Source organism: Pteropus vampyrus, unplaced genomic scaffold (genome assembly GCF_000151845.1).
Source record: "Pteropus vampyrus isolate Shadow unplaced genomic scaffold, Pvam_2.0 Scaffold198, whole genome shotgun sequence".
In the NCBI taxonomy this organism is placed as follows: domain Eukaryota; kingdom Metazoa; phylum Chordata; class Mammalia; order Chiroptera; family Pteropodidae; genus Pteropus; species Pteropus vampyrus.
This window is the reverse complement of record NW_011888979.1, coordinates 1,778,704-1,793,755: the sequence shown is the minus strand read 5'-3', so window position 1 is coordinate 1,793,755 and position 15,052 is coordinate 1,778,704. Positions and strand designations below refer to the sequence as shown.

General features: G+C 31.1%; 1 protein-coding gene across 1 annotated transcript in view; it reads right to left on the bottom strand.

Moving 5' to 3' along the window:
- The window catches only part of RB1 (RB transcriptional corepressor 1), a 127,359-nt gene that overhangs the window by 58,596 nt on the left and 53,711 nt on the right, over nt 1–15,052 (bottom strand). The window contains exons 13-17 of the mRNA XM_011372034.2: nt 11,560–11,676; nt 10,296–10,352; nt 10,180–10,211; nt 10,024–10,100; nt 8,805–9,001 (exon numbers count right to left, since the gene is read on the bottom strand). Of these exons, the coding sequence (XP_011370336.1) occupies nt 8,805–9,001; nt 10,024–10,100; nt 10,180–10,211; nt 10,296–10,352; nt 11,560–11,676 (480 nt within the window). The remainder of the gene's footprint in view (nt 1–8,804; nt 9,002–10,023; nt 10,101–10,179; nt 10,212–10,295; nt 10,353–11,559; nt 11,677–15,052) is intronic.

Here is a 15,052-nt window from a genome sequence, read left to right as displayed (position 1 = left end):
TCATTTGTTAAACAGTGATAACGATAGCATCTATTTCACAGGGTTGTGCAAAATAAATAAGTTAGCACATCTCATCTCAGCACTTTTAACAGTGCCTATAACAGCACACATGCAAAAAATATTACCTATTATGATTCCTACACTGAAATGTCATACACATAATCAAGGGTCATTTTGCTGCAGGTCTGTGTGATGACCAGGAATGATTCCAATACACACCAGAGACAGCTTTTACAAACATTGCTTCCTAAAGCAAGTTTCTATGAGCTACCTAAGGGAATTTCCTAATTGTTGGATTTTTTTTTTTTTTTTTTTTTTACATCCCTGAATTTCTCTAGCCCCTGCACCGATTCACAAACAAGGAGAATGTATAGTACGGGCGGTGGGGGAAAGGGACATGAATGGACAAGTCCACAGTGAACTCTAGCAATTTCTCGCATGTCACTATTCTGAAGATTAAAGGAGGTAAATGCTTAGTGAAAAGAAAGACTGAGGGATCAAACCTGGGGTTCAAGACAAGGAGGAGCTGGAGCAAAGGTTTAGACATGGTAAGATTTTGTTTAAAACCATAAACAAATCTAGATCAAGAATTTAACCTCATGTAAGTATTTAATCCAAGACTTGTATTAATTTATAAGTTATCTCAGTATTTTTCGGTTTTCTGTTCTTTAACATGAGGAGCCACATTTAAAAACCACTAATGCTTCATTAATTCTTAACAATTATCAAGAGTTACTTTATTGAGCTTATATTCTTAGATCTTTAAAGCAATCATTTATCACATTTCAGTGGATAATTATTTCTGTGAACTAACTTATCCTTATTTTAATAGTCTGTACTTTTTCTGCATATCTATTTTTAAATTCTCTCTAAATTAGTGAGATAATTTAGGGGTCACTATCAAATATTTATAAGATATTGTCTTCTTTTATTTTTGCTTTTCAGGCTTTACCATTTTTAATTCTTATGGAAGACTTTATACATACCTGGCATCTTTCATTAAAAACAGAGAAAACTCAGTTTTAACATTTCAGTTTATGAAAACAGACCTAGTTTTCCATTTCACCTCATTTTCATCCTTCCCTTCAATCTCCTTGAAGGATAATCCAAATACCTAATTTTATCAACCCTACATTATTATGGATTCTAAAAATACTTATGTTAAAATCTCACTTCTGAGAGCTGCATGAATGAAACTTATATATACACAATAGTACTTCCTTTTAGAATAAAGTTCATTCTTTTTTGTAACATCTTCTTTTAATTTTTTCTTCCTGAGGAATACATTGTACCAATAGTAATAGCCCACTGAAAAAAGGAGATGATTAACAAATGCTACCTTTTCCCCTTCCTATTACTAACTAGCCCCTAAGCACAATATCTACCTTTTTACTCAAGATAAAAAATACATACATTATATTTTCACTTAGAATAAAATTAAATTTCTATTTATAGTGCTGCCTTTTATACTGTTCTATATGGTAGCATATATATTATAGTGGTAATAAAAACAGTGTGAATGATTTAACAGAAATAATGTGGTACAATGAAAGGAGCACTTTATAGATATTCTGTGTTTCTCTTTCCTCATATACAGAAAACTAACATGCCTACATTTACACTGCAGAGTTAGTATAAAGAATCAACAGAGTATTTCATAAGAAAGCCCTGTAATGTAAGGGCTTTACAGTCATCTAGCATCTGGCTACTCTAAAGAGTGGCCCACAGGCTAACAACATCAGAATCACCTGGGAGCTTGTTAGAAATGCTGAATCTCAAGCCCTGCCTTAGACTTACTAGATAAAAATCTGTATTTTAACAAGATCTCCAGATGATTCTTATGGACATTAAAGTATGAAAAGCACTTCTAAAAAAATAACCCTCAACCTGGAAGAAAAGAACTTTGTCAAGCTAGTCGTGCCTAAAACCTTAAAGGACAAAGAGCATTTACAATAGTGCATGTTGATTAAATCAGCTTAGGAGAGCAACTTAGAACAGGTGTTGTGGACTGGTAAAACCTGAAACACCGAGGATAACTCACAGGAAAAGAGAGAGGAAAGGCAATAAAAACTAAAACACTAGCTATACAGCACAATATTCTCCAGGGGCAAATGGAAGTCCAGTCCACAATAATATATAATGTTTACAATGATGTCCCTAGCTCAAATGGAAAAAGTAAAATTAAATATCCTCTGTCAAAGAAGACAAGGAAGTGCATTCTCTTTCAAGATTTCCCTCAAAAAATTTATTTAATTAGTGCACAGAGTTATCTGTTACATTAACTTTTGTACAATATTTCATTTACCAACAGAGATAGCTTTCCATTTTTAACAAGGTTAAGAACTCTATAACTTTTAAGACTAAATAAGTTTTAAATTATACATCTACCATTGCAAATGCTGGACCATATTTTTCCTCCAATATGTCTCATTCCAGGCTTTACTAATTCTGTGTCTTTCTACATTTCCACACCTGTGCAAGTCTTTTTTCACCCATATTTGACCATTCCTCCCTCCATTGACTCTCCATTGACTCATAGTGTATCACAGTGATTTACTTTTCTAATATGTTTCAAGCTCCTTCAAGGCTAGGGGCTATTTTCCACATCTTTATGAACCTCACAGGAGCAAGTACAATACCTTAAAAATATCTGATATACAGAATATCAGGTATGTCCAAGGAGAACTGGAAAGAACTTAGCTAAAGGAGACTAGGGTAATGAGACTTTTATGTTACCTTTCTGAAAAATAATTTTTCTCCAACATTTTATAAATCATGAAGCAATCCAAAGCAATACGTGTTCACATTCAGTAGTGGCAAGTAATTCTTAACATTTAAATATTTTTGGAGAAATATCAAATACTTGACCTAAAAGGGCCCAAATCTTTTGGTCAGTCTCAATTTACAAAGCAAGAAACTAAGCCATAAAGACATTAACTTTGTACATAGAAGAGCTAGGACTAAAGCCAGGTCTTCTGATTCCATGTCCCATATTAGGCCATGCTATCTGTCACTGGATAAGGTGGTTTGCTCTCTGGCTATACTAAGTGTTTGAGGAATAGTGGAAGGAAGACTAGAAAGGTAAGACAGCACCAGATTATCACAACTAGAGTAGAGAAGCTGAATTTTTCTGAATGGCAATGAGGAGCTATTATAGGTTCTTATAAAAAAAAAAAAAGCATGGCATGAACAAGCATTTAGAAAGACTAACTCGGCACCGAAGTATAAAATGCAGAATAGTGTCAAAGCTGGGAGACCAAACAGGAGCCCATGATAGTAGGTTAAACGTAAGAAGGCAATGATCTGATCTAGGGAAATGTAAATGAAAATAGATTTTTAAAATAATAATAAAATAAATTTAAAAGAAAAGGTAAAGTTTTGTTTTGTTTTCTATTTTTAATTACAAGTCTGTACCTAACTATAGAGAAAAAGAATGCTCTGTATTCAAGCCTAAATGACTTAAAAAGTAATGTAAAAATATAGATACTGGGAAGCAAAGTTGTATTTAGAACAAAATAAAGTAATTTCAGTTTGGAATGATGAAGTCAAATCTCCTAAATTACTTGAGAAGCTACTAGTTAGCTGTGGGAGTTAAGGGCAAGAAATTAGGTACACATTGGTCAGAGTAAAAGATAAAGCCTTAAGTATATTTTCTGAAGAAATCAGATTTTAAAAATTAATATAAAATGTTTCCTTTTGCTGGCATAAAGTAAATATATGGTTGTTTTAAATAATTCATGAAGAGGTTTTAAAAAACCAACATAAAACATTTTTCATTATAGAAGCATGGCTGCTGTGTAAATATAACATGGCATCATATTCACTGTACATATGCATATTTTTTAAAAATAAATATGGCTTAATCATCACCTTACAATTCACTCACCTTCCTGAGACACAGCTCTTAGTAAAATGAAACATTTTTTAAAAAAACAATGTCTAATGGTAAATACTAAAACTTTTGTGCAAAGTGCACCAGAGGTTAATGATTCACCCTACAAATACACAACAGATATCCTTTGGGGCTTTTTCAAAGCCACAGGCTTTTCTCTCTTTTGTGTTCACTTCCTGTCAAGTTTGACATTTCAAAAGAACACCAAAGAAGTTTAAAAAATTGTTTATAGGCCTGTCGAAAAAGCTATTCATTACAACTGTACTGATGTATAAAACAGGCCTTCATTTAAAATTTGAAAAAAATATCAAAAAAAGAAATAAAAGAGCTTTGGCCAAATATCTGTGTAATTGAATGAAGAAACCTGGTAATGTTTGGTGACTACATAAAAATAGTATCACAGAATCCAATTTAATGAGTCAGCTACATTGGACAACATGTAAAGGAGACTCAACTTTCTTATGACTCATTAAAATTTAATACAAGGAAATAGTAACTAGTACTTCTAAGCTTTCCATATAATAAGTAGCCCTCTTTGAAAGAGTATTAATCAGAAGATAGGATGCATTTAATACATGACCCTAAATATTCTTTAAATATACATATATTTAAAAATACTTTATGAATCGCTAAATACTATGCATAACTCTTCCAAACACGATGAAAGAACAGAGACTAAATAACTACAAAATCAAACACCATAAATGTATCAATAGTTTTTAGACAATGAACAATAGACAGCAGAGGACAGTAATCCCTGAGAGAAAGAAAACAAGTAGTGGGGCAGAACCCCACTACTGCCTCAGCTTACTACCTGGAGAGAGTTCTCAAGCTACAATGTAGGGAAGAGAAACTGAATTAGAGCCTAATGGTCTCCTTGGTTGAAGACACAGAGTTGAAAATTATAGGAAGCCAAGGAAGCTAAAAACAGATGGACAGAATACCAGAGAGAAAAGAGTTACACAGAAAGGAGAGAGCTGCAAAGACAGAGATAGCTATAGGGGTCGGCGCGTAGTGACTCTCAAGTCTTCAGCTGAGTATGATCAGTGCATTCATGTGAGGAAACTACCCAAAGCCAAGGAAAGAACCATTGGAAGAAGCAGAACCATTCTAGGAGCTGACACTGGGCCAGGAAGAATTCTGATTTCCACCCATCAGAGTGGAAAAACCTTGTGATATATGGGACATAAGGAAGAGTTATCAGAAGAGCATTACTTCAATAAGTGGGGAAAAATTAGTCACCAATTAAAGACTGCTCTGGCTTTCTCTAAAAACAACACTGTTTCCAAGTAACTAAATTGTGTGCCAAAACACAGCTCAATAATAGTGAAAGGAGTATGAAAATATCCAGGAACTAGTAAGGTAAAATTCACAATATCTGGCATCAAACAAAAAAATTATAAAGCAGGAAGAAAAAAAGCATAAAAAATATGACCCTTAAAAAAGAGAAATATCAGTCAACAGAAACACATCTAAAAAGACACAGATGTTAGAATTAGTAGACAGAGATTTTAAGAGTTATTATTAACTATACTCCATCTGTTCAAGAAGGTAAAGAAAAACACAAACATGTCAAAGAGAGATAGGAAAGAAATAAAAAAGACTCAAATCAAACTTCCAGTGATAAAATATATATAAAATACAGTAGATAGGATAATAACATCATAATTAAAATGCCAAAGGTAAAAGACAAAGAGAATCTTAAAAGCGCAAGAGAAAAGCAGTTAGTTGCCTACAAGGGAGCTCCCACAAGACTGTCATTTGATTTCTCAATAAAAATTTTGCAGGCTAGAGAGATTGGCACAAAACATTCAAAGTGATGACAAGCAAGAACTTACAACCAAAAATCAAAAATTCTCACTGACAAAAGCAAACAAAGAATAAAAACAGTGTATCTATGAACAGTAAAACTAGTACAAAGGTTAAAAGGCAAAAGTAGAAAGATCTTGTGTAATTACAACAATAAATTAAGGGATACACACACAAAAAAATGTTAAAAATTTCAAAAACATAAACGTAGAGGGGGTGAGTAAAAATGGTAGTGATTTTAGAATGTGTTCGAACTTAAGCAACCATCAACTTAAAATAGACTGCTATAAACATAGCTTAATATATATAAAGCACAAGGTATCTATAAACCCAAAATCTACAAGATAAATACAAGAAATTTCTCTTTATTTCCAAACAAAATGCTACAGAAAGCCATCGACATACAAGCAAAAGGAGCACGAGAATAAGAAAAGCACTGAGAACTACAAAACAATCAGAAAATAATTAATAAAATGGCAACAACTACATACCTATCAATAATTACTTTAAATGTCAATGAACTAAATGTGCCAATGAAAAGATGAATGGATAGAAAGAGGTGGTATATACAATGGAATATTATTCAGCCATGAAAAAGAATAGTCTTACCATTTCAGACAACATGGGTAGACCTAGAGGGTGTTACACTAAATGAAATGTCAAACAGAGAAAGACAAATACCATTCAGTTTAATTTATATGTGGAATCTAAAAAATAAACAAACAAAACAGAAACAAACTCATAGATACAGAGAACAAACTGATGGCTGAGAGATGGTCAGGGGTTTGGGGAGCTGGGTAAACAAGATCTAGGTATTAAGAAGTACTAATTGGCAGTTACAAAACAGTTACAGGGCTGGAAAGTACAGCTAAGGGAATGTAGTCAATAATATAATAACTATATATGGTGTCAGGTGGGTGCAAGACTTAGAGGAATCACTTCATAAGTTATATATACGTGTCTAACCACTATGCTGTATATCTGGAACTAATATAATATTGAATGTCAACTGTAACTAAAAAATTAAAAAATATCAAACATCAAAGAAATACAAAGATATTCTACCATTAAATTATTTGGGAAGGGTAAGGAGTCCTTTGATTAATGTTTCCCTAGGTACAACACTATGAATATATTCTTATCAATCTATGTTCTTATTAATCATTAATCTTACCAATTAATGAGAAATTCTTGTGACAGAATCAAAAAACTATGAAATTTGCACTGATTCTTGATCTAGGTGTCGGTAACGTGGATGGATGTGTTCAATTTGCAAAAATTTCCTAGAACTATAACTTGTGATATACATATACTTTTCAGTATATACATCACAGTTCAGTTTAAAAAAATAAAAAAACTTAAAGTCTGTGAAAGCTCAAACATATCTATGGTATGTCCCTATTCTAAAATGTCAATTATTCTCACAGGAAAAATTCACAGTGTTCTATTTGTGTGACACGAGTTAACTTCACTATTCTTTCTATGATTTAAAAAGTAATGTGTTGATTTTTTAATTTGAACATTAAAAACATGACAGTAAAAGTCATCTATAATATCATCCCTCAGACTTTAAAGACACAGACTTTAAAGTCATCTATAATATCATCCCTCAGACTTTAAAGGCACAGACTTTAAAGACAAAGGTTTTTGACCTCCATAGCATCCTATTATTAATAAAATCTATTCTTTCCAGACTCTGGGCATTTCAATTTTTCTTCAAAAATTCTCAAAAATAAAGAAATATTGTTTAGAATCCTAGAACACTATTAAATGTACTAAACAGGCTTGAGCACAAGCAATTTTAAACAGTAAATATCTACTATTTCCCTTACAGTTTTCAGAGTTCATGTGTTTTCTGTATCCTCACAATGTCGACCTCAAAGCAAGGCAAATAGCAGAGGTGTACTGATGGAAATTAATTCTCTAAAAGAAATGTGAATATTCATTTTCAGATGACACAATAAATGTCTAGATTTCAATTTCTACAAGGAGAGGGCACATCAGCCTCTGAAAAGTACTCTCTATTTATTTTATTCATTTCTTCATCTATCTATTTTTGCTACTTTCTTTTAATCCCTCAGCTTCTGAGTTTTCTCCTAATTGCTCCTTTTCTTATAAAATGGAAGCTCCTGTATAAAGGAGTTACTAAATTCGATAATAGCAATGCAGCGTCTTTCTATAAACTTCCCCTACTTTTCTAATTTTCTATCCACTCTGTCTATATGGAAATACAAGAAAACAGAAACAAGTCATCTCTTAGCCAGTAAGTTTTTAAAACATCGAAAAATTAAAATGAAGTTTATATTTACACATTAGGATTCTAAAGTATTAGTCTTAACTGTTTCACTGCCATTTCTATATACGGGTATGAATGGAAAAATACATATTTAGTATGCAACACAGTTTCAAAAGAAACCAACTCTATATTAATTTGCAAACTTGATGATACACAAAGTTTTACTCAACTATGCAGATTTAAAGGGCATAACAGAAGAATTTCAAACAAATATTTTATTATCACTACATAAAAAGTGCCACCTTTACTAAAACAAAGCCTTATCAATAGTTAATATGCTATAAATAGGATACCTAGAAAATATGATTTCTGCCCTATCTATAACATTATAAACAATAACTATAACTGAACAATAGTGTAGATTTTTGGACTATCTTTAACAATAGGACAAAAAAATTCAACTAAATTGAACTAAAAAAACTGTACTTTTAAAATCATCTAAAATAGGATAATCTCAAAACTTTTATTTTATTGGAATTTAAGAGCAGACATTTAAATTTTCAAACATGAAATTGCTCATATATTCTTTAAAAATTCAGCTTTGTTTTAAAGTGCTATGCTTTAAGGAAAGCTTTTACTAAATAAATTACTCTTATCAGATTGCCGAGGAGCTCAAACAAAACTCCATTTTAATGTTCCACTTGATTCTTAAGACTATACACTGAAATCACATTATTCATGAAATTACATATTTGCTCTTGAGATAAATTTTAATACCTCTCACTAACTGATAATTGTTAGCCATGTTCATTTAAATATCTTTAATTATTTATATTAATAATAAATATCTTTTATTATTTTACTTACTGAGAGCCATGCAAGGGATTCCATAATTCGATGTTCACATCGTTCTAAATGTTTTATCATATCTCTGGTCAAGTTGGCTTCTGCTTTGATAAAACTTTCAATCACTTTGTAAAAATCAAAGGCTTTTAAATTAAATACATTCAGAATCCATGGGAAGGACAAATCTGTTCCAGTATCAAGATTCTGAGATGTACTTCCTAAAAATGAAAGAAAAAATGTAACAGGTATGAGACATTAAGCCTTGAACTATTTGTGTATTTTTAAGTTGGAAGGTTTTATCAAACAAAAAATTAAAACAACAGTAGAAAGGGTAAACAAAAATTTTTATTTACAGCAGAATCTTTTATTCTGGAGCCCAAAGATTCCTAGGAAGCAAGTTTCAAAATTTTGAACATTATGTGCACATACTTTCCTACACAGAGGGCTCATAGCTAATATCAAATTTTCAAAGGTTTAAATAACCCCAACCTTACATCAGGAACAGGTTAAATATCTAACCAGCAATGCATTAGCACACTCATTTTAACTGTCTCATTAACCCTTGGTGGGGGGAGAGAAGGCTTCTTTAAGACTTTGCTAATTTGGTTAGAAAATGGTATCTCTTATAAACATGCATTTTTTGGTTATTAATGAGGATTTAGTCTTTCACATTTGTTTACTAATTTAAGCTTCTCTTCTATTATATATTTGTATTCTTAGATAAATCTTTGATTTTTGCAAATAAAACAATTTCTTAATATTTGCAATATTACTGGCAAAATAATACATGTTTAAATTTATATTTAAAAAAACACTATCCGTGGCCTCTTCTATGTTTATCTGGTGGATTCTAGCGCCAATCTTTGGTCACATGATCAGAGTCTATAGCAGTGTTTCCATATCAGCAGATGCTGCTGCTTAGCACCCACTCCTTTGGCATTTTACAGTCTCATAAGTCTTTGAAGGAGTTTTAATAGGTACATCTCCTGGATTCAGTATAGCCCAGAATAGGAATCTAGTGAAGTACTATTCCCAAGATGACCTGAAATAATTCAGATAATAAGGCAGTAAAATGGTTTATTATGACGAATTATATTCTTCAGTATATACTGATCTAAAATAGGTATTTCTTCTCCATAATGCCATCCCCATCCAAAAAAAAACCCCACACCACACCTTAGATAAGTTTTATTTAACTTTATATTAAACTAAAATGTTTATTTACTAAAATTTAACTTACTGCTATATGTAGCCATTACAACTTCAAGGGCACATGCCAACAAAGACATATGAAAGGTGTTGTCATTCAGGAGTTTGCTAAAAAAAAAAAAAAAGGAATGCTTTTGAAACATTTACTTCTATAAAAAAATAGTTTTACTAAAAATAAAAAATTTACCTAAAATTTTGAATGGATAATCGTTCTTCTTCCTAAAATAGATAAAAACATGTTTAACTGAAACCTTTTTAAAGTCAGCATTGAATTTGTTTTCTATTATTTTCTTTTCAACTTACTGATTTAAGCATAGATTCCATTACTCGGTAATACAATCGAACTCCAAGTTTGTATCGCTACAAATAAAGAAAAATAATTAGATCCCACTATTTTAGAAAAATCACAATTATTTTAAAAAGTTTTCTTGTGAAAAACACATTTCAGAACTTTCTTAGGAATATAGCTACCAAGAGATCACAAAAGCTAGCCTGTCTAAAACTCAAGACTCAGGTATAAAATAATGGTTAACATTCCCAATAAACTATCAACAGGGGAGGTCCAGTAATTTGTTTTCCTTCATTCCACTTCAGTTGACATCATTTAACAGAGATCTATAGAGAGAGATATAGATATATTATGTATCTGGTACTATTTTTACATTCTAATGTAATATTTTTTGTGACCTAGGACATGTATTTTCAAGATAGCTGTCCAGGATTCACAAAAGAGTCTCTGTCTATAAAATAGGCAAAGGTGAAAATCAGATTTAACTGATCTTATCAGCAAAAGTTTTAACCAAGTAACTAGTTCCCATTAGTTCAAAGAATAATCAAATTTCAGAGATAGACACACGCAAGCAAATAAACAATATTCCTTCATCTCAATATATGAGCACAAATTTAATATGCAAACAAAACAAACTTTTAAATGCAATTGTTTAAAATTATCACGGCATCAAAATATAACCTCACTACACTGAAATAAATGTATACAATAGACTAAAGTTTTCAAACATATCTTTATACATTACCTCATTAATGCCACACAACAAAGCAGAGAAAATATAAAAACCTGAATCTCAAAGAAGTTAAATGACTAGTTATAATGGTAGAACCACATGGTTCTAATTCAGAGCCCATATTCTTACCCAATATATTAGTTTTAGATTTTCTCAAATAAGAACAATAATAGTTAAAATAATATAATTCATCAATGATATGTATATGATCCCATTCATATAAGTATATGCATACATGAATATTCCTAAATGTAGAAGTCAAAGCATATGCAATGAAAATTTAATAGCATCTAGGATTTTAATTTTTTTCTTACTTGATTTTTCTAAAAGTTCTACAATTTTTCTAAAATTTTCAACATGTTTACTTTTTGTTTTTATAATGGAGCACCTTTATCTCATGAAGTTTTCCATAAACAGTAGCATACATTGAGCCAGGATAAGTATCTGCCAGTATTTTATACTATTGGACAAATACCATAACAGTACTTGTACAGTTTGGATACATTTCAAATATAGCTTCAGTAATCAAAATGAACTCAAGTTACCTGTGACCCAATTTCTATGCATCCCTGTCCCACAGCTTTAGCAAATTTCTCTTTAAAGATATATCCAATATCCTTTACTCTCTTCAGGATACTTTCTTTTGGATTTACCGTGCAGTTCTTTAAGAAGGAGAAACAGAAATCAATGTCAAGGATACTTGTTTAATCAAAATTAACATATTGTCTATATGATTTTACTTTCAATTGTTTATATCGTGAAAATATTTCCACAATAACTAGACAAACACAATTACTAAAAATAAAAGAGATGAACATAAAAAACTTCATTTTCAAATATCAGTGACCAAAAAGTACAACTGAAAAACTCACTTATGTATATTTTCTGCAAAAAGGTTAGGAAAAATAGATTTGTTAGCTCTTCTATCCATCAAAAACAAAGTCTCATGGATATTACAATTGATACCACAGAAAGACAAAGGACCATAAGAGATTACTACGAGCAATTATATGCCAACAAACTGGATGACCTAGAAGAAAAGGATAAATTCCTAGAAACATACAACCTTCCAAGACTGAACCATGAAGAAATAGAAAATCTGAACAGATTCATCACTAGTAAGAAAATTAAATCAGTAATCAAAAACATCCTCCCAAAAAACAAAAGTCCAGGACCAGATGACTTCACTGGTGCATTCTACCAAACATTCAAAAGAGAGAGCCAATCCTTTTCAAACTCTTCTGAAAAACAGGAGAGAAGTGAACTCTTCCAAAACCCATTTAGTGAGGCCAGCATTACCCTGTTATCAAAGCTAAACTAGGATGCCACAAGAAAAGGACATGACAGGCCGATATCCCCGATGAATGTAGCTCCGAATATCATCAACAACATATTAGCAAACAAACCACATTTAACAATACATTAAAAGAATGATACATCATGATCAAGTGGCATTTATTCCAGGGATGCAAGGATGATTCAATATCCACGAATCAGTCGACGTAATATATCACATTAACAAAATGAAGGATAAAAATCATATGATCATCTCAACAGATGCAAAAAAAGCATTTGACAAAATTCAACATCCACTTAGGATAATAACTCTCAACAGAGCAGGTATAGAGGGAATGTACCTTAACGTAATAAAGGTCATACATGACAAGACCACAGCTAACATCACACTCAATCCTGAAAAGCTGAAAGCTTTTCATCCATGATGAAAAACAAAACAAGGATTGAAAGTCCTAGCCAGAGCAATTAGGCGATAAAAAGAAATAAAAGGCATACAAATTGGAAAGGGAAAAGAAAAACTGCCATTATTTGCAGATGAAATGATTTTATACATAGAAAATCCTAAAGATTCTATCAAAAAACTGTTATAACTAACAAATTCAGTAAAGTTGCAGGATATAAAATGAAAAGGCAACCTACTCAATGGGAGAAAATATCTGTAGATCATATACTCGTAAGGGGTTAATATCTCAACTATATAAAGAACTCATACAACTCAACTCAAAAAAAAAAAAAAAAATCAAGTTTAAAAATGAGCACAAGGTCTGACAAGACATTTTTCCAAAGAGGACATACAGATGGCCAACATTTACATGAAATGATGTTCAATATCACTAATCATCAGGGAAATGAAATCAGAAGCATGGTAAGGTATCGCCTCACACCCATTAGAATGGCTAGTATCAAGAAGATAAAAAATAACAAGTGTTGATGAGGATGTGGAGGAAAGGGAATCCTATGTACTGCTGGTGGGAATGTAAACTGGTGCACTGCTATGGAAAACAGTATGGAAGTTTTTCAAAAAATTAAAAATAGAGCTACCATATGATCCAGCAATTCTACTTCCAGGTATTTATCTAAAAAAAGCAAAAACACTAACTCAAAAAGATAGCTGCAACTGCCATGTTTATTACAGCATTATTTACAGTAGCCACATATGGAAAAACCTAAATGTCCATCAATGGTAAATAAATAAATCAAAAAACATACACAATGGATTATTCAGCCATAAAAAAATAAGGAAATTTTCTCTTTGCAACAACATGAGTGGACCTTAAGAGGATTATGCTAAGTGAAATAAGTCAAATAGAGAAAGACAAACACCATATAATCTCACTTATATGCGGAATCTAAAAAAAAAAAAAAAAACAACAAAAAAAACAAACTAAAAAATAAGCTCATAGATACAGAGAATAAATTGGCTGCCAGAGGCAGGGAGTGAGCAAATGGGCGAAGGAAGCCAAAGGTACAACCTTCCATTTATAAAATTAATAAATCATGGAGCTATATAATATACAGCATGGTAACTACAGTTAATAATACTGCGCTGTGTATTTGAAAGTTGCTAAGAGTGTAGATCCTAAAAGTTCCTATCTTGAGAAAAAAATTGTATCTAAGTATGGTAACAGATGTTAACTAGACTAATTGTGGTAATCATTTTGCAATACATACAAATATCAAATCATTATACTGAATTTTTAAAACATAATGTTACATGTCAAGTATACCTTAATTAAAAAAATGAAACAATTACCCCCATAAAAGAACCTCATATATTCTCAGAAATTATCTTCAATTAAGAGTTATACTGGAATGTATGTTATCCCCAAAGAAGCGAACGATAAAAGTAAAACTAAGATTTGAGCTTGGTATCATTTCCTAATTAAAAACTGTGTTTTCAAAGAGTTATGAATTAGCTAAATAATTAAGATATGTTTTCAGAAACATAAGATAGACATGGTTACCAAAAAAATTTAATACATGTAATATATAAGGTGAGCTATATCAACTTTAATAATTAAAATATATCACAAGATGATTATTAAAATGCATATTATGTATTAAAAACTATGTAATTCAAATTGTAATTATTAAAATATATCACAAACCTGATTCTCTTCAGCTATAACTAGACTATTTTATAAACTTTATAAAATACATTCAAAATATTATACATTAGAAAATAATTTTGAAAATTAACTATAATTTTCTTTGAAATATGAAATGTCATTTAAAAATTTCACATTGTATAAAATCTTCCTTAAATAAAAGCACACAAATCTTAGAAACATGATAATGAAATAATAATTTTACTACATTTCCTGTAGTAAAATTATTGTTGCCAAAACATTCATTAAAATGTCTATAAGCTTCAGAGATTTTACTTACACACAGAAGGAAAGATGGCATTAATGTTAAAAATGACGAACTCTGATTTCATATGAAGGAAAATCAAAGAAAAATTTACTAATCTTCTGAATATGTCCACTCTGAGATAGGCAATTTGCCATCTACATAAAACTCTAAAAAAAACTTGTAAGTTCATCCTAAAATAACTCTCACAAAGGTACTAAATAAAAGATGTGTTTCAAGAAAAAAGAAAATGACTTCAGAAGTGAGGTCTAAATTGTAAGAAAGAATGCTGAACAAAGTAAATAGTAAACAAGAGGAAATCTAAAAGTAACGCTGTCTAAAAAGAACAATACTACTAATATATCTAATTTGGAGGGTTTTAAATATGTT